Consider the following 21,883-nt stretch of genomic DNA (forward strand, 5'->3'; position numbering starts at 1 on the left):
AAAAAAATTAGGCGTTTCTTAAAAATATACCAACATTAAATATTTAAAAAATATAAGAAAGTCACTTTTCGAAATCGCAGTTTTAGCGGGTCAGTCAGTTAGTCAGTATGTATGTATATAAATTTAGTTATTTTGATATATAATATTTATTGCATTTATAACCTTATAAATACTGTTGTTGTGAAACATATATAACAAATAAATTAATGAAATGATTCTGAGAATACATTAACTATTTATAAAAAAACAAGCAACACGCTTACTTAACACTAAACTTAAACTTTTTTTTTCAGATTTTAGGTAGTGAATAGAGCGAGTTCAGTTTGAAATGCTTCAAAAGAGCTGGCTCTCTTAATTTCGCATAGTGTTTCAAAGTTAATAATTTTCATATGAAACATTTTGTGACCATAACTTGAAACTTATTTGTCGCCTTGGGTATAAGACCGACTGCTCTGCCGATACGGCAAACGGCATGACGCTTTGTTATGCCGTCATCATCATACATTTCGCCGCCGCTTTTTACTTACTTCAGTGTGCGTATTTCGTTGCTTAATACTATTTTAATAAAATATTTATCTAATTTTACAAATTGCTTAAATATTCTTGTTTCGATCAAGCATTAATCTTATTAACTTTAATTTATTTACGTTTTTTTTTTAAATGATAAATTTATATGGCACAATAAATACTATGGCTAGTATAGATATAGTAACAATAATCTCGTTTGTTCCAAAGACATCTTATTATGTAAACGGAGCTGCTAGCGTGTCAGTCTGCAGCCTCCGGCACACGACCTCGTTCGAGAAGTTTCGAGAGGCTTCGTGAATTCTTGTTAAAATGTTACAAGATCTTGTATGAATGCAAGCGTCAAATTTAATTTTGTTTATTTGTTCAGAATAATTAAGTAAATATAGCCAATCGGAATGTTAGATAGGATATATATATCGTAGCTGAAGATCGCAGGCTCGAATAAGGACAAGCACCGCTGAGTTTTCATGTGCAGTGTACATACACGTCAATTTAGATTTATAAATCATATCTTGCTTTTGAAAAAAAACCTGCCATGTCAGTTGAAATAATGCCACATGTACACCTACAAACATATATTAAAATAGCATGGTGGATATGCTCTATAGCTTCTTCAATCAAGTAATCTGGTAGACATCGTTACTTACGATTAGCAATAAGATCGACTTATTATGCATTTTTATGGAATTGATACGATAAAATTTAGATCGTTGTACCATGAAAAAATTTATTAACAGGAAATAAGCCTTTGTCTAACAATTAGATATTATCAGTATAAGATAATACTAATTAACTTTATTTTTAAATAAAGTATCAATTTTTGTACACTTTGTTCCTTTGATGAAATTAATCAATTTTTACGAGTACCCCTTATACTAAAACCAAAAAATCTAAGACTATACCAAATATTTTGTTTACTTAAAAAAATGGTAAATATTTCAAGACATGGCTAATTGTGGATTCAAATATGGCTTTCACTCCAATAGAACTTATTAATAATAATTTGTTATATTCGAGTTCCATTAGAGCACTGGACGTCTCATTTTATTATTCACAAGCCAAAGGGCAAAATTTATAATAGTCCTTTTTTAATGAAAAGATAATATTTACAAACGTAGACTGACATTTATAAAGGCGGTCACTGTTTTTGTTTTAAACGTGAGGCGGCCTTGCCTCTTTTACCAAATAATATTATGAACACAAATATTATGTTTTTTTTTTATATTAAATTTTGTATTTTGTCTACAAATTTATTTACATTATTTTAATGTGCCTCCATGTTTTTTATTGCGAAACAGCATGAACCGTCACAATTTGCATTTGAGGATTGCAAGTTGATGACAATTGTAACAGTCTGTAATTGTTCTGCTGCTGGGCAAACGCTCCTGTTGAGGAGATGAGGATTTGAGAGTATTCTATCACGCTACTTTAATAAAGATTGGTGAATATATCGTAATAAATTGTAAAAGGTTACGATGACTTATAGAAATTGTAAATATATATTTTATCGCAAATTATAAAGTAGGTTTGACTTTCGTGGCTTAAAATGTCTACAGAAAGAGTCGTCAATACCGCTCTCTCTCAAAGATCTCAAAGATATGCTCTTAAATAAATACGTCGCGATTTACGTGTTTTCTTTTTTTTATTCAGCATGCACTAACTATTAATACACAAATAACTATAACAATATTGAAACATAACATTTATAACACAAATTTTCACTTTTATAAATCCATTGAAAGCAGAATAAAATAGAGCCCGAGCATATTCTAAAAATCCAAGCGAGCGACAGTTGAAATGAAAAATTCATATCATAGCACGAGAATTAAAGCTGTGTTAGCATAACTTTGTTTTTTTTTTGTATTCATTTTTTTAATACATAATAGACACGAGATGTTCTGCCCGTGACTACGTCCGTCGCTATCGTAAAATATCTCTCCGTATAAGAACATACTGACAATAATTTACTAAACTGAATAAATTTAAACTTACGTGTCGTTAGATTATTGTATTATTTTTCTTGATTTTAACTTAGACGATTATTTATTACGATTACATTATGTAAAATTTACGTTTAAAATACTATACTTCTAATTAATTTTATAAATTTCAAGCATTTTAAGCTTCATTTTACACCTTTGTTTATACATGTACCATAAATGTAATCTCATACATAAACATGTTTGTAATGACATTTCTATTAATGCATTTATGCAATGTCATGCGAGGAGTCTCGTATTTTAAATTACTGATATATAAGAGTGTAAAAAGCTTTCAATTATTTATGCATTAAATAATTGAATGTATTTGCATATTCTTTAATTTTGATTTAACTTTAATTAAAATAAAACATGTCAAATTGTTAGTTTTAGTAACTGCTTTCAAGAAAAATTATCAAATATACCGTCGTTACTTAAATATAACTAGGAACGTCAAATAACCGAAAAAAAAGTTATTAAACGGAAGAAAGCAGGTAGAGGAAAAAAGCAAATCAAGCCTTGATTATTCAATTAACCTTTATTGTACTAAATAATATTGTAAACCTTCTGCAACTATTTTTGGCGTATAAGATAATAGAATAGAAGATGCTTTACATCTTCTATTCTATTATCTTTTAAACTTACAAATATTTGTCAAGGATGTTTTATTAAATTTCAATATTTAATCGAACATATAAAATAGTCTATATTTTTTCTTCCAAAGGCGAACAGCGACGATGACCGTCCGCGTTGAAATATGGAGATGAAACGACATGATAAGCCGGGCAACTTGTCGCCCGTTAACCCGGCTGTCAAGAAAGACGAGGTAGGCAAGACGTCAAGATCGAGTAGCAGGACGGAAAAGGAAATTAAAGCTGACAAGTCACCAAGTGATGATGGTTTGAAGAGAGAGCGACGACTGTCCAGAGCTAGTGAATGTTCGAGGGACACGTTTGAACGGTAAACGACTTTATGCAGATACTATAAACTAATCAAAATATACTTTATTCAAGTAGGTTCTTACAAACACCAAAGAATCGTTATTTCAATAGATTAATTATTAAGTTAAAGGTTACTTTTAAAAGTTTCAAATTTGTCTTACATAATAGGTCTACTGATTAGCATTAAAAATAAGATATGAAGATTTGTAGCTTATTAGACCGAGCTGTTCCAATGCCAGTTTTTTGCTCTACATGAGGTATAAGTTCATCCAATAAATGACTTCCTCACCATATTTCCCTGCAAATACGATACGAATTATAAACGCAAAGCACACGAAAATTCAGTGGTACTTGCCCGGTCTTAAACTTTATCGCGTTTTCCGACTTACCCATATCTCCCTACACATATATAATGTATGATCATCATCAAATTTGATGCAATAAAACGTCTTGGCATAAAGTGGGCATATGTATATAATAATGTTAACTGCTTAATACATTGAAATATAAATATTAACAACCGTGCTAAAGTTACGAAGAGGTTAGGTGCTTGTACTCTCTTCAATGGAAACTGTTGGCATGCAACGGCCACAATTAAAAATGAACACTCAAAGAAAAAGTTCTAAATAAAAAGCACATTTAATTGCACAAGGTTTTCTGATTTTTTTATAGTAAGGCTACAGGCTTAATTAATGCTTCATATATAAAGAAGGAAATTATTTAAAGGTTAAAGAAAATGAAGGGACAGCGAATAATTCATATTCGAAATCTGTCTAATTTCTTAACGTCCAATTTAAATAATAGTAAAATACCTTTCAGGTCTTTACACAACAGTTAAATCGAGTAATTAAGGTAACGAGGCGGCAAACATGTTTTATTTCCCAGCCGGCGAATGATCGATGAGATACAAATTACAAATATGTCGTTAATCTCTAAAAAGCAATGACATGGTTAAAAATATTATAAGGGATTTCACTCAAATTGCCTATTTTCTGTAAGAAAAAATGCTTAATAAAAAGAACTGATTATTATTTTTCAACCGTTTATCTCTAGATACGTACGTACACACTTAAAAACTTCTGATAAAAGTTTACACGAATCTTTTGATTTGATTTAAGGCCGCAGACTCGGAGGTCCTGGGTTCAATTCCTAGGTCGAGAGATTTTTCTGAAAATTCTCAGTAGCAGCCCGGAGTCCAGAGGTTGGAAGTATGTACACTCCCTTTCCTCGGAAAGCACGTAAAGTCGTTGGTCCTGCGCCTAAACTCTTTCTGGTCGTGTCGGATTGCCGTCCCATCGGATTATGAGAGTGAGGGAAGAGAGAGTGCACCTGTGTTTGCGCACACACTTGTGCACTATAATATATCCTGCGTAGTTGGCTAATCTCTCTTGAGATTGGCCGCCGTGGCCGAAATCGATCTGGAGGACATTATTATAATTATTATTTAATAACAAAATATTTAGCATACTGCATCATACTGCTCGATTAGTATATTTTGGTTATTTTAATACTATTATCTCACGGCATATTCCTTTAGGGTAACGCTACAAATATTGCAAATTTAGAATGTTTATAAGAAAATATTTATGCTTTTAGAAGTATCATAATATGTTTACAACAATAATATACCATGGCCGAGATGGCCCAGTGGTAAGAACGCGTGAATCTTAACCGATGATCGTGGGTTCAAACCCGAGCAAGCACCACTGAATTTTCATGTGCTTAATTTGTGATTATAATTCAGCTCGTGCTTTACGGTGAAGGAAAACATCGTAAGGAAACGTGAGGAAACCTGCATGTATCTAATTTCACTGAAATTCTGCCACATGTGTATTCCAGCAACCCGCATTGGAGCAGCGTGGTGGAATAAGCTCCAAACCTTCTCCTCAAAATGAGGAGAGGAGGCCGTTAGCCCAGAAGTGGGACATTCACAGGCTGTTTCGGTTCGGTTCGGAATAATATACCATCTTGGTTAAAATACGCGACATTCATTGTATAAACACGATAAGAAAAATTAAACTTACTCGTATGTCGTATAACACTTTGTTTCCAACACAACATAATTATAACGATGTGTATCTCCTATAATAGTTAAATTGTAAGTTTAATAGTTAATAATTTAATATTCACTAAATTTAGATTAAAGAGACGCTTATTAACTAGACTAGATAGATTATGCAGACGGCTTAATTAACGTGATGCAAGCCAAATACTTGATTAAACTAAAATGAGAAACGCTGATGTTCTTTTGAAAATATTGCCTCTGAAATTATTGTAGAGATCGTAAAATAACACTCAGATATGCTGAGTAAATTTATATTTTCACTTTTTTGTTATAGTTTTATATCGTTGAGATTTTGCAAGAACATTTTCATATGCATTTTTTTTTTTCGCTTTAACTTATTTAGCTTTATTATTCAATAAAGATTGTGTAGTGAGGCGCCTTTCGCGTTAGCTTTATTTTGTGTCGTAAAACTTTGAGGTTTAAATCAATAATATATATTAATATTTTATATATATATATTTTACCACCTGATGGAAACTAATATTTTGTCTTTTGTGCCTTTAGTTACATTGGCTAAATCACCCTTCCAAACGAAACGCAACAAGTCTATGCGGTAGAATATGTGATGTGTGTGGGTGGTAAAACTTGTAAAATATTTTATATGGTATACAATAGTCAATATATTTATACTAAGCTATTGAACACAACAAATTATGGCAATTTTTAAAAAGTTTTTTTTTTAAAGAATATTTTTAAATATCATTTTTTTAAAACTGAAATTTAACTACACTACACTACACTAAAAAATGATACACAGCAGACATATTAATAACAATCATACATAAAACTTGAAAATTTTATGTAGCGAAAGAACTACTATAAAAATTACAAGATATGAATTCATAAGATAAACAGCAATTTACTTTTATACTCCTACAAGAAAAGGAAGCTTGCTACGTAAACGAGCACTTTGCAGTATTTTTTCTTCAAGTGGCTTAAAGTTACACGGCTTCCACTTGTTTATTATATATAAACAATATTCTTTGCCATCTTAAACATCGTGTATTACATAAACATCCAGTGTTTTGATTTAGATTTTATATAATGTCTACACTGCGCTGTAGTATATACTATTTATAATAAAGAAGCGGTTTTTCTAATCAGTTTTCGGTATTCTTCTTTCCTCATAATAATATTATTTGAAAGTACAAGACTATCCAATATACAGCACCAAAAATTCAAGGTTAAATTGAGTGCAAAGTGCAGTTCAGAGTATACTCGCGCAGATTTTACGAAATAGAACCTTCATCTTCGACCCCGCGCGCTCACACTCGAGAAATATCCTTACGCAAACGCGTTCCGGCTTCTATATGTTTTCATGCTCTAAAGGAAAGCTTAGATTATTTATTTTACATTTCATTGCAACGAATACAATTAGCAAATTTGACTCTTAGTAAAACTGGAAGAATCGTGATGGCCCAGTGATAAGAAAACAATATTCTTAACCAATGACTTTGAGTTCAAACCCGGAAATGCACGGCTGAATTTTAATGCGGTTCTTTTGCGTATATAATTCATTCGTGCATGGTGGTGAAGGAATACATCGTGAGAAAACCTGCATGTGGCGGATGAAAATCTGCCACGTATACCAACCCGCATTGGAGCCGCGTTGTGTAGTAGTGTTGCGGCGCTTCACTATCTATCGTCGCGGGGTGCGGGGACGCGCCTACCAACTTTACTTCACTTGTCGTCTCGACTCGCGTGCGCGACACACATCAGTTCTTATAATTATTTATCATTAATACAAGTATTCAATTTCCAAAGTCTTCGTTATTTTTACCACCACAAAAGCAGCTATCGAAGCTAACAAGTAGTCTCATAACCTTTACCTAAAAAAGAAGTCAGCAGTGGAATATTTGCAGGATGTTACTTCACTTTAAACCTTTGAACCTTTTTTTATAGTATTAATAACACTTTTTATTTTTAAATTAATATTAGTTAGAAAAAAAAGAGATAATACACGGCTAATATGATAATTAATTAGAACGCGTACGAAATTCACAATACTCATTTTTCACAGACAAGATTCAAAATCGACATCGCTTAGTCCAAAAGTGTCACGAAAATACTTCACCAACTGGAAACAAGCATGCGATAAAACAAAAGATAAAACCAAGGAGTTGCTGAAAAGATGGAGGACTTTGCCTGAGGCTGAGGGAGCGGAGGACCAGATGCAGGCGGCAGGGCAGAGTGAAGAAGAGAAACATCATGGATGGAGTGTACACGTCTGGAGTAAGTCCATTACTTTTTCAAAGTTCTTACGGCGTTCGTCCTCTTAATAATATCTAAGCCTATCGCTAGTAGCTGCTAATTCTATGTATTCAAATCAAAGTTTTCTTTTTTATAATAACCAGATGCGCCGCGCAGTTTCCTCGTGCTTTGTGTCATGTTGTTATATATTCTTTTAATTTTATCAATAAATGAACTGCCTAACGCATTATTTTTTTTTCAAATTGTATTAATGCACCTATCGATTATTACTCACTCAGCTATATATACTCACCTATTGAATAGTACTTCTTCACGTTTATATTATTAGTATAAAAAGTAATCTATCAAATGAATATGAAGTTTTAAATCACATCAAAAATCTTCTCTAGAAATCCAGCTGTTATTAGTTTTGTACATATTACTAAAAACCGATTTTGATATTTAATATCTTAATTAGTATAAATTATTGTACATGAAAATGAACGAATATTTTTTTTAATTAGTTATTTTATTTACAATTTCACCAATTTCATGTAGAAAGGAGAATCCCACAAACATTATATACAACTAACACTATAATACACAAAGGAGATCGATCGGTGCATTTTAGATAATAAAGTTAATTACTTCCTTATATTAAAAACTTCAACTAAAAACGTATTTTATAACGACATCGCTGACATTGACAAATACATATTGGTTAAAACCAGTGGGCTTAATATAATGAAGATTTTCAAAGCTTTTTCAATCATTTTCTGCAATCAAAATAATTAGACAAACTGAGAAAATGAATAACGAAACGAAAAAGGATACAGTTGAGAAAAATCAACAAAATAATCCCAAGGTAAAAAAAGATTTGAAAAGTGGCGAGAACATCAAAATGAATACTAGAAAAAGTAATTCAAAAGAAATAGGCTACTATACTTTTAAAAACATGATAACTAGAAACGTCAAATCCCAAATAACCGAAAATATAAAAGTTATTAAACGGAAGAAAGCAGGTAGAGGAAAAAAACAAATCAAGCATTGATTATTCAATCAATTTTCATTGTAATAAAGATATCTTTATAAAAGTCCAAAGAAACTGTTCATTATTATACCGCTGGCTAGAGATATAAGAGAGCTATAAATCCTTTATCGAATGAGCGATTAAAAGCAACTTAAAACTTCAGCGACAGAACATTACCGCTTTTCTTTTGAACATTCAATGAGTCATATTTTCCTTAATTATCGTTTCCCTTATTACAATATGATATATGTTGTATGAAAATTATTTATTATACAAGTAAATTATTGTAACATGAGAAATGTTTTGCTATGGCATGTGCAAATACTTGCATTTGGATAATGCTTTTGTGAAATATGACACAATTCAGCGACTGCAGTAATAAACGAGAGTCATGTTTTATTCTTTGTACTTTCTCGAGTCACAGTGAATAAAGAAATATTCGAATGGATACGTTTGATTTGTCTCCACTCATGAAATGTTTATGTTACAAATGCGTTCTAAATATACATATTTTGATCTATCTTTTAGTAATTCAGGAATAACAGTTTATTTTAGATTTGAACTTTATGAGAGAGTGCATAAAATCTTTTCAATGTTTTTACACTTTTGGAATATATCATAAAATAATTTAAAAAGAAGATTTTATGCCAAAACTAAGATATAAATATTACTCGATGCTTACGTTCCCTAATTTATGACGACGAAGCGTACATCAAACACACGAGTTAAAAGTACTCGTGGGAAACTTTATTGAAAACCCCTGTCCGTATGGCTGAATTTATGTGGTATACGTTTTATGGCTTCGAATAATGACCGCCGCAAAATATACTTTCCTAAAACTAAATAACCTTAGTTCGTTATGACATATAACAAATATATAAAAATGTATGTAGGACTGCCTCTTAAGTCGAGTGGCCGCAGATCCCAAGGTTTAAACAGGTTCAAAGTTGGAAGTGTGTGCACTTACATGCCTCGGAGAGCACGTAAAGGCACAACCAATTTGCAGCCTCTGCCAATTTCTAGACTCTACACTAGCAGTAGTAGTTGAATTTCTGGTTATAAAAATAACTTTTTAATGACTTAGAACGGGGTTGTAATCGTAGACCTCAGGATCTGCCATATAAACTACCCATTAGACCAACGGGACAGCTCGTTATTCGTTATACATGATTGCTTTACACGGGACTTGTTTTGCAATGTTATGCTAATGTAATTAATTTGGTTCATGTCTCCATACATAACTGAAGCAAACACGCAAATTTAGCTTCCATTGTTAGCAATTAAATTATTTTTGTTTTAAACAGGAAAACTTTAAAACTTCAACTTTTGCCTCGTTGACGTCATTTCAGTGTTCGCTCAGTGGTCGAAATTCAATAACCGTTATTGACAATTTTGGAATATATATGTGAATTAGCATTTTTCACACATTTTTTTCTGCTCTTGTGAAAAGATGCAAAAAGGTACTAAACTATTTTGCTTTACTTAGAGATTTTCGATATTCAATCTTCTATATAATATTCTTACAAACCAGAAGTCAAAATGACTTTTTTAAAAAGAATACATAAGTATTTGACTTTATAATAAAAATTATACAAATAACAAACAAAACAATCATTATTTACTTTAAATGCTAACAAAACCAACTAAAAATGACAATTCAGATAATTGTATGTTCGAACCACCCAAACTTCGCGCCAAAAGTGATATTCTTCTTCTACAACGGGCGGTGACGCGCTTATCATTTTTTTATAAATTTTGGCAAAGGAACTTATACATTCGTTCGTATTCGTATGCGTTCCTAAACCATTAAACCAATCCAAGTTTCTTGCTGATGGCCTTTTTTTGGAATGCACATTCCAAAATGGTAACTTAATTAACGATAACTTAACTTATAAAATGACATTTCGAAAGTACTTCGACAAGCTTAGTAGAATTTAGAATATTTTCATTATCGGGTAATATTTACTATCGTGTAAGAAGGTACATAAAAGAATATGAGTTTTTTTCAAAATCGATACATACAAATCGCGATGCAACTCCTCTGTTGCCAAATAATTCAATGCAGGAAGTAACGTTGAGGTGAACAGACAAAGGCACATAGTAAGCATTGGCAAAGGGGTTGGCCTGCATGAGGGTTTTAATCGGTAACACTCACGATTAATGGAATAAGGTCAACAACGTATATCCACCTCTTAAACATAAAATTATCAAACCTGCCTGACGTTCAAGGCTTAGCAGAGAGACAAACTGAAACAAATTTTGACCAGCAAATTTCGATTTGTAGCATACGATAAAAATTAAGATAATATCGCCGATCCTAAGTTACGTTTAAGATAGTATTAAAACTTAACTATATATTACTAATTATGTGTGTATGAACTCGTAAACGAATTTCATCTTATCAATTATATATTAATAATTCTCTAACATATCGTATAACACAAAAATATATATTGTATAATAGTATGAGGTAAAAAGCCTAATGCTCACAGCCAACCTTATCAAGTGTAGGAAAGGTCGTTGATATGTGTACATAAGAAAATAAATTATTTTAGAGCAAAATAGTCTACTCGTACTCCTACATACATGTACATGACATGTAGGTAGGTCGTACATATGATCTACTTCACGATAATATTAAACCTACCCTGGTCTATTATGTCTGTATTATAAGTTCAATAAACTAAGCTTGACTTTAATGTTCTAATTGGTACGTTTGGAAACTAATTAGTCTTTAAAATTTTTTTTTGTTTGCTAGGCTTTCACATCTTAACTACTCAACTGATCTTCATGAAATTCTTAATGAACTTAAAGAAAAAGACATAGGTTACTACCCCTCTCACCCCACACACGTGGACGAAGCCGCGGACCGAAATTATTTTTAAGTAATGGAACACCGAGCTCTTTCACTGCAAATTCTCAACAAGCCACAATCGTTTTCAACCATATCCTATAGAATAGAAAAGTAATATGCAATGATTATACAACAAGGAATGGAAAGGAAAAAATATTCAACGCGATATTACCTCGGTCCACGTCTGCAACGCCATATTACCCAATTACTTGAACGAGCGCGACGAGAACGTCATCGACACGACGACATCATTCGAGAGAGTTGCCTCAGTCTCAAGCATCTCAGCCCTATGAGTCAAACTGGATTAGGTTAGGTTAGGTTAGATTTCCTCTACTCTTACACTTATTTCCGAGGACCCTCCAATTTTTTACTCATTTTATTATTACTACTTGTATTTACTGTTGTCTGTAATAATTTTTCTTTCTTTATGTCTAAAGTTCGTGTTACGGCACACACAACCCCATGCACGCTCACGCAAGTTTGCGACAAGGCATAATGACGTGGGACGAGCCATAATCCAGAATAATATAGCCGTAGCACAGTATTATATAAAGTAAAACATAATTTTATATCCTTATAAAAAATACGAAGCAAAAAATCATACATGAACTACTCGTTTGTAGCTTACTATTGTTCATTTAATAAATGATAAAAATGAATGATAAAAAAAACGCAGCTTCTACAGGCCGGGTACAATTATTTCCGATTGGATATTATCATTATCATGTATTTTAATAATTTAGTCCAAGCATTTTTTTGCTTTTCGATATACTTACAAAATGTACATATTAGGTATTAAGTAATAAAAAAAAAACAAAAATTAATTAGTCACCTAACGTTTTCAATAAATGCATTATTGGTTTATATAATGACTGTGATCACACTGACAATACACATGCCGATTTTGCCTATATAATATATAAAAATACATATATGATTATACCAAAGCCGAGATGGCCTAGTGGTTAGAACGCATGAATCTTAACCGATGATCGTGAGTTTAAACCGAGCAAACACCACTGAATTTTCATGTGCTAAATTGTGATTGTGATTATAATTCATCTTGTGCTTGACGGTGAAAGAAAACATCGTGAGGAAACCTGCATGTGTCAAATTTCATTGAAATTCTGTCACATGTGTATTCTACCAACCCGCATTGGAGCAGCGTGGTGGAATAAGCTCCAAACCTTCTCCTCAAAAGGTAGAAGAGGCCTTAGCAGAGCAGTGGGACATTAACAGGCTGTTACTGTTACTGTTATATATGATTAAACTATTTTATATTATTTTTTACAATGCGTTTTCAACTTTTTGAATGTCATCAGTAATCTGATTATTCAAGATTTTCCTGCATTTTGTTCCATCAACTCCTGGACTATAATATGTTACTTACATGTGTTATGTTGATAATAATAAGCAAATATAGACGCAGCAATAATAATTCTTATATAAATAATTCAATTCGTAAAACCGTGTCTGTTTACACGAGTGTTTATCAGTCAGTAAGTCGATTTTGAACGGGAAACTCGTAGCGAAATCGTACCAGAGCATAAATCTCTTAACTATGAAATGGTTAACATTTTTTGTAATAATTTTCGAACTCTACCAGTTTTGTTACTGCCACAGAAGGAGTCATGGATCGAGTGCATTATCACATATCAAAACTGTCCGATACATAACACAAGACGCATACTTTGATAAAATTGCCGATTTAATCTTCTCCGCTGATAAACTCATGAGAAGAATATGCTTAGAAAATTTCGTTAGAACCTCGGAAGTTTATGAAAAATTCGGCTACGTGATTAAATATTCACTTTACGATTTAGACGACATGGATATCGAAGTGAGGATAAAGAACAGAGTTCTATACACAATTGTGCGCCAAGGCGACAACGCTGATGATTTTGTTGATATCAGGATATTACCGAAGATATTAAATATTCGTGAAGCAGTATGGTATAAAATGTATAATGAACTTAAAGTTTTGATTCCTTATAATGTTAAATATGGTGATTCGGTACCAGACGCATGTGGCTCTGATAAATCAATTTTCACTGTGCCGGAGCGTACAATCGTAATTGATATTAAATAAGTGAGGCGTTGCGTATATTCGTAATTATAGATAATATGTGGAGGTTTGCTAGCAATAAATATTATTTCAACATCAAACTGTCTCCTTTTCTAACATACTTCTATCCAATTCAGTTTTTACTAGAGTTAGTGCTATCTGGAACTTTCTGTGATTGGCCAAAAAAAATCGTGAACTACTTTTAAAGTACTGATTGTCTAGTGATTTACATATGTTTTCTCTCTTTATCAATCTTCTTATCTAGTTTATAAATATTGTTCTAACGCTTTATTAAATACAATAATTGTATATAACTATATCATTTGTAATACGTTCATAAAATTATAGCCAATAAATCAGATAATTATTCCAATTAATTTTGTTTTTTTTTTATGAATTAGGTAGGCCGACTGGCAAATGGGCAACCTGATGGTAAGTGGTGACCACCACCCATATACACTGAGGATGTAAGTTGTTGTTTGTATAATAGTTAAAGTTCACAATACATTACTGCATAAAATATTCCCATTTATTGAAATTTATACAATTATTTACATTCAAATTATTCACACTGAGAATTTAAATAAGTATATACAAACCAATAATTAAAATAGTTACAAAATGCACAAATTATGACCGCGTGAAAAGGTGGCGTGAATGCTATCAGCATTTTCGAATTTAATTATCTCTGCGAAAAATGAATCAGATATCCTGTCACCAGTGGAGGCAATAATTTTGTATTATTTGTTTTAGAAAATCTTGTGCACTATATATATAACTGTATTAGTCCTATAACCCAGTAACAGAAATTATTATATTCATAGTTTGGATGAGATTTTAAAAACATAATTACAGTAATATATAATATCTAATTGATCAAAATCTTAATTGATTTTGTTTAATATATTACTGTAATTATATAAATTGTAGTAAATAAATAAATTGTTGCATTCGTTTTGGTACCTCGCAAATATCCATAAATAAATATGAACTTAAAGAGACAGTTATTTTGAAGTCATAGACAGACACTTCAATTATTTATTCATTTATTTATATAAACCTAAAAAATTTGACAATGAATTGAACAACAGTATGTAGCAGTTTGAATTATTTTATTTATTTCGTTAATAATTTTATTACCTTATTATTAAACAATTTAATTTATTGAACAAATACAAAAATATAGCGCAGATACAAATGAGGCCTTAAAGCTAAAACTTCAACAAATACATGAAAGATTTGCACGTGTTCATGAATTTAACTGGCAAAACAAGAACATACATATAATAAAAAGACACATTAAGCCAACCACTAGACATATCTGTTGAACGCACGGATATCTTGTTGTGCGTAAACGTAAGTTGTGACGCTAATTATCAATCAAATACGTTATACGAGTAACTTTACATAATATAATACTACGTAGTATGTACAGGACAATACTTATATTATTATAAACTTTAATTATGATTCTAAATTTTCCTTCTAAATATTAATAATGCTTATTAAAACGAAGTCCCGGTGTCAGGAAATTGGCAGTGTTTACTCCCGTGCCTCGAAAAGCGCGTAAAGCCATGTCCGTTTTTTTGTCCCATTATTCGATTGTGAAATTGGGGGAATACGAAGTAGGCCTATGTATTGTGCACTATAGTATGTCACGCGTAGTTGGCAAATCTCTCTCAAGAATGGCCACCGTGGCTGAAATCAGTCTTGTCATAACTTGTAAGTTTTATTGAGTAAGTACTGTGATATCATATCATATTAACCTTTTAGTTACCTACCAATTAAAAATAACCAAAACAGTGTTTCTCAATTAATAATAATTTCCTCCAGACCTTCCTCTCTATTGAATAACTCTCATAATCCGATGGAACAGCAATCCGACACGACCGGAAAGAGTTCAGGCGCAGGACCAACGGCTTTACGTGCTGTCCGAGGCACGGGTGTGCATACACTTCCAACTTCCAGAATCCGGACTGCTACTGAGAATTTTTCTGACAGAAAAACCCAATAACTTTTTATAGGCCCGACCTGGGCATTGAAACCAGGACCGCCAGGTCTGCGACCTTACATCAATCCACCAACGAGGTAGTTTCTCAATTATATTATTAATAACAACCGGTAAAAGTGATGAATTTCAAAGTTTCTATCACATTAAACAAAAAAATGTGGTCATTATTAATAATGAAGATTATTTATTACCTTATTAGTGACATTTACCGTGACAAACATAATGTATAAATCGGAAACGGCTCGAACAATTTCTGTTTTTTTTTTTTTTTAGATAAAGATTTGCTTTTTAAGGTTATGTGTTGTGTCTTTCCAGAAAAAGTGCATTTTTTTATATTTTGGTATCAATAGAGCCGAGTGAGAAAGTACTATTAATATTGGTAGACCAACCATATGACTTAATTCTTTGCAGTATCAATATTGATTATTCGAATATAAAATCCTTCAATCAATCAATCAATCAATAGCCAATCGTTGTCCACTGCTGAACATAGGCCTCTTCCAAGGTGCGCCAAAGCTCCCTGTCCTCCGCCTTCCGCATCCAGTTGGTGCCCGCCACCTTCTTAAGGTCGTCGGTCCACCTGGCTGGAGGGCGCCCTACGCTGCGCTTGCCGATTCGCGGTCTCCACTCTAGGACTCGTCTGCTCCAACGGCCATCGGTCCTACGACATACGTGACCAGCCCACTGCCACTTCAGCCTGCTAATTTTGCAAGCTATGTCGGTGACTCCGGTTCTTTTCCGGATAATCTCATTTCTGATCTTATCCTTCAAAGATACCCCGAGCATAGCTCGCTCCATAGCACGCTGAGCGACTTTGAATTTGTGGACTAGTCCCGCAGTTAGTGTCCACGTTTCGGCACCGTATGTCATGGCAGGTAAGACGCATTGGTTGAAGACTTTCGTCTTCAAATATTGCGGTACAGACGACTTGAGGACTTGACGAAGGTTGCCAAATGCTGCCCATGCCAAGCGATAAAATCCTTAACAACAGGTAATTAATATGAAGACATCGAAGAAGAATATTTCATACTAAACAGGGATAATATACCTGTGCAATGTTATTGACCAAATAGTTCCTCTACTCTACACATACTACGTGTAACATCTCAGTTTTCAAATAATCACGTGTCTAATTTAACTCTCACACAATGGTTTGCGCAGTGCGGTGATCTACCGCCACAGCCTACGTAGAGCTCTAATACTATATTCCAAAGATAAGTATAATATATATATATATATATATATATATATATATATATATATATATATATTATATATATATATATTTATATATATTTATATATATATATATATACATATATATATATAACGATGATAACAGGGTTATCGCTGTACAAGTGTTTTTATTCAAATTTTATTAATCAAATTTATGTATGTGTAATGTGATAGTAAGTTTGTTATGTCTATTGCGCTTTTATGTCTAACTTAAATATGATCATCATTATATTTTGCATACACGTTTTAACATACGGTGCCAAAAACATAAGTGGACTAAGCCGCGGGCTTGACTAGTAAGTGCATAAAAACATTAAATTATATAGATAGTTACGTGTGAGGCATTCGATTTGCGAAATGGGCTTTTTCGCTATCGTAAGTTGTAATCCCATCTTTACTTAGAAAAGCAACCTTCAAGGGAACGATATCAAAGCAATTTCTGCGATCCTGGTCCTTGAAACGGTTGAAAAGGAGCAACTGTTTGTTCTAAATTCACATTATTTTAGAACACCAAGAGAACTTGTAGATTGCTCAGAGCGAAATCGCAGATCTTTTGTTTTCAAGTTTTACGTTTCTCTCGGAACCGTTCTCTCAGACATTTACAATTTAAACATTTCAAATATGCATGTAATAATTGCCAGTAACGATTTGTAATAAATTAGGTTCCAAAACATTTAGGAATAAATAAATAATCTAAAAATACTTTCTGTTGCCAATAAAATATATTTATGGATCAAATAATATAATGTAAGTGTTTTATTGTTTCAATAGCGACGTGGGTAAACCGATGCAGTGAAGATCTGGAGTGCTTAGACCTAGAAGAAGAACAACCTTTGGCTCAACTAAGTTCTGTGCAATCAGACAAAATGACTCTATTTTTCACCGAGCTTCTCGACCACGACCGCGATGATGTCATCTGTGATCAGGACTTCGATAACTTTTTTGAGGTAAACAATAGTTCAGTATTTACACGGATTAAGTTTATTTAACACATATACAATATGACCAAGTGTAGGCTTTGTGCAAGCTCGTTTGGGTAGGTACTACCCACTCATCAGATATACTACCGTAAAACAGCAGTACTTGGTATTTTTATTAAAAGGGTGTGTGAGCCAGGGGAAATACAGGGACACGGGCCATAACATCTTAGTTCCCAAGGTTGGTGGCGCAATGGCGATGTAAGCAATAATTAACATTTCTATTAAATATATTGTCATTGTACACATTTATATACATTACATATGTCTATGGGCGTTGGTGGTCACTTATCATCAGGTAGCCCATATGCTCGTCCACTTACCTATACTATAAAAAAAGACTTTAACCATAAAACTCATGTTCAAATAAATATAGAAATAAAATATCAAATTAAGGTTTAATAAATGCTGGTTATGGCTTAATAACTACATAAAAATAAAATTTATCACAAGCGAGCCTTGTATATTGAATCTAGCGATGTATCAATAAAATTAGCAAACGCGAAATTACAAATAGTTATTTTATAATTATTTAAAAGAAAAAACATTTCATCCTTTTTTTAAATTATCTGTGTAGTAAGCTGTAAAAATTGAAAGGAATTAACTTTTTATAAATTGAATTTTTAAAAAGTTTCTTTGTAAGCCTTTCATTCTGAAACGGCACTAATCGGATCCTGGGATTAATGTTAAACCGTGAAAAAATCTGATTATCGTTTTGTTGATTTGTACAAAAAAGGTTGTGCGGTTGTGTCGTGTTTTTTCTACCTATTCATTTAAATTAATTCTAGGATTTAATCAAATAATAATAAAATAAGTTTTATGAATTTGATTATGCAAAAATCTGAATATTTTATCAAGTACTTGTGATAGCATTAATAAAATAGAAAAAAGCAATTTCATAATTGAATAATGTAATTTAAAAAAAATAAATTTAACTGAATAATTGAAATAAAACAGTCCTAAGCGTTTTGTATTAGCAGTAAGAAATTGGATCAATTAAATTAATTTAGCGAGGTATTTACAGAAGCTGGCCCACTTCGCCGACTGGTCGACAAACTCGTCCGAGTTTCACATACTCTTGGAAGTTAAGAGGGAATTCATCGAGAATTTCCTCAATCCGTTGCCCCCCAAGTAAGTTGACTGATCTTGTACACAAAGGTAAGCAAAAGCGCCATAACGAATTACCGCAATTTATCGGCATTAGAGTTCGTTTTCAGAAATTGAAATATTATACAAATGCGACGTTTATTAAGATGAGGTACTTCAAAGATACCTTAATAATTCCAAATTAAATTATATATTCTTCTCACGTTATTTCAATACCTATTCTTATAATTCATACTGAATGTGAAAATAAAAATTATTTATCCTTTCTAAAATATATTTATACATATGTTAAAAAAACATAATTTTACTCACAGAGTTTTTTAGATACTAGTTATAAATAGTTCAATCCGATCAAAAACATAAATCTGAAATGAGAGCCTAGTTCAAAATTATGATACATACCTTGGTTCTTGACTTCAACGACAAAAGAAATTAATCTAAATGGGTGCCAAATTCAATGGTCAGTCCTGAAATTTATTTATAACAATATTAAATATTTTATTACAACTTAAAATATCATTTCTTCTTATAACTTACGATAATATATTGAAGCCTAAGATTCTAAGCTTGGCTAGTTCTCATTTACGAATTATTATCAGTCATGGAAGATCCCTATGTTCGATGGCTAGTTTCTAACAGCAAGCCAAAATTTCGGAAGAATAAAATAAGAACTTACAGCTTTAGAACTTGTGAAGGCTATAATATAAGTTAATATATACCGGTGGTAGGGCTTTGTGCAAGCTCGTCTGGGTAGGTACCACCCACTCATCAGATATTCTACCGCAAAACAGCAATACTTGATATTGTTGTGTTCCGGTTTGAAGGGTGAGTGAGCCAGTAAAATTACAGGCACAAGGGACATAAAATCTTAGTTCCCAAGGTTGGTGGCGCATTGGATATGTAAGCGATGGTTGACATTTCTTACAATGTCAATGTCTAAGAGCGTTTGTGACCACTTACCATCAGGTGGCCCATATGCTCGTCCGCCTTCCTATTCTATAAAAAAAAAAAAAAACAACCGTTTGAGGTATGTTTATGAAATTTGGAGCACATATGTATCTCGCAACTTTCAATATATGAGCCAAATTTGACAAGTTTATGTGAAATAGTTTTTGAGTTATAATGGGGTCAAAAGTGTCTAGAAATGGTTCGTGTAATATTACACACGGTAGTGCTCGCCAGTTCTGTTAGCTTGAACTTGGCTTGACACGCTACCGCGTGTCTAGATCAACGATGGTGCTTTTTTTTTCCCATCGCGTGGAACTTAGATTGAACTAACGCTCATAAAGCTGCAGCAGTACTCATCCTGTCCAGACTGTTTAATTTTACATTTAGTGATTATATACATATTAATATTATATAAAACAATCGTAAATCGAGCTCGTCTTATATAATATGTTAGCATTTTTTATATTTATTTTTTGTATATAATACTATTTAACGTTATACTTCTGTGGCAACTTTTTTCTGTTTCTCTCATCTTATTTTTTTGGGTATTATTATGAAAAAAATATATTTGTATTATATTGTATCTTCTTCTTCTTGTTCCTCTTCACTACTGGAGGTTGGCCGTCAGCTCAGTGAATTTTTCCAAGCGAAATAGTTTTTCCACGCTGGCGATCTTCGTCCATTCACGGATGTTGCGCAACCAGGACTTTTTTCTTCTTCCAGTGCGTCGTTTGCCCTCTACTTTGCCCATCATTAGCAGTTGGTATCGCTCGTCTCTCAAGACGTGGCCCAAATACTCGGTTTTTCTCTTCTTGAGCAGTAACTTCCAGCTACTGGCGACGCGCTGGAGTACTCTCACGTTCGAAACTTTCTGTGTCCAGCTAATACGGAGCATTCTGCGGTAACACCACATTTCAAAAGCTTCTAGACATTCTGGGTGTCAGCTTGCAAAGTCCATGCCTCACTACCGTATAACACTACTGGCCAGACATTGCAGTGGAATATTCTTAGTCTGAGCTTTATAGATAGTTTACGGCTGCACAAAACCTTCTCCAACCTTTTAAGGCTTGCTCGGGCAATTTCAATCCGGGTCTGTATTGTATAAATTAGTTATTACTTAACAGATGGGCCGAATTACCATACTACAGACGAGTTTGCGGACCTGAAGCCGGAGGAATACCGGGAAGGACGACGCTTGAAGGTTGGTTGGCGCGATGGGCTTTACATCTCAATGGAATGCGCCGATTCGTCGATCTGCCACTTTATCTACAATACCTCTGCAAGATTCTTTTTCACGTTGTAGATAGAGAAAGTGAGTATTTCAACAATAGAGTAAAAGGTACTCGTTAAAAAGCAATGGTTAAATATTTAAGGAGCAAAAGGTCTGCAGTGCTATTCTATGAGTTACTTACTTCGTACTTACCCGTGATATGTTGACCGACTTATGGTGATAACGGTTTGGAAGAGTGTATTTTTGAAATATTATAATTATTATGATCAACGTCTCATATTGTTTTCTGACATTTCACGACCGTTTCCCGAGTTTCGAGTTTGTTCTTAAAAAAAGGTTCTACAGTTCTTTATTATCTAACACAACGAAAATATCATGAAAATACAAACGGGATAAATCCAATTAATATAAATTCTGAACGCAAAATTCGTTTTGATTACCAACCTCATTTTAGCCACATCAGAAAATCCTAATACTAATTATAAGAAAAGTCTGGGAACTTGGATAATATACGGATTTCATTAAACACGAGTACCTTTTAATTGACGGATCCAACGGAAGAAAAAGAACAAGCTAATTTCATCTGAACACGAACGAATATGTACTTTTCTCATTGCGAATTAAGAAGAAAAATACATATAGATTGAATTATCGTAATAAATAGGTAAAATTGTAAAAGATAATCATTAAATGAAATAGGTAATATAAATCCTTAAATTAA

At 32.8% G+C, this 21,883-nt stretch overlaps 1 protein-coding gene across 1 annotated transcript in view; it reads left to right on the forward strand.

The window, feature by feature from the left end:
- Nucleotides 1-21,883, forward strand: part of LOC126776579 (uncharacterized) — a 109,233-nt gene that overhangs the window by 84,940 nt on the left and 2,410 nt on the right. The window contains exons 2-6 of the mRNA XM_050499213.1: nt 3,232-3,467; nt 7,534-7,745; nt 17,671-17,846; nt 18,901-19,007; nt 21,056-21,243. Coding sequence (XP_050355170.1) covers nt 3,265-3,467; nt 7,534-7,745; nt 17,671-17,846; nt 18,901-19,007; nt 21,056-21,243 — 886 coding nt within the window. The 5' untranslated portion in view covers nt 3,232-3,264. The remainder of the gene's footprint in view (nt 1-3,231; nt 3,468-7,533; nt 7,746-17,670; nt 17,847-18,900; nt 19,008-21,055; nt 21,244-21,883) is intronic.

The sequence above is a fragment of the Nymphalis io genome, chromosome 20 (genome assembly GCF_905147045.1).
Source record: "Nymphalis io chromosome 20, ilAglIoxx1.1, whole genome shotgun sequence".
Lineage (NCBI taxonomy): Eukaryota > Metazoa > Arthropoda > Insecta > Lepidoptera > Nymphalidae > Nymphalis > Nymphalis io.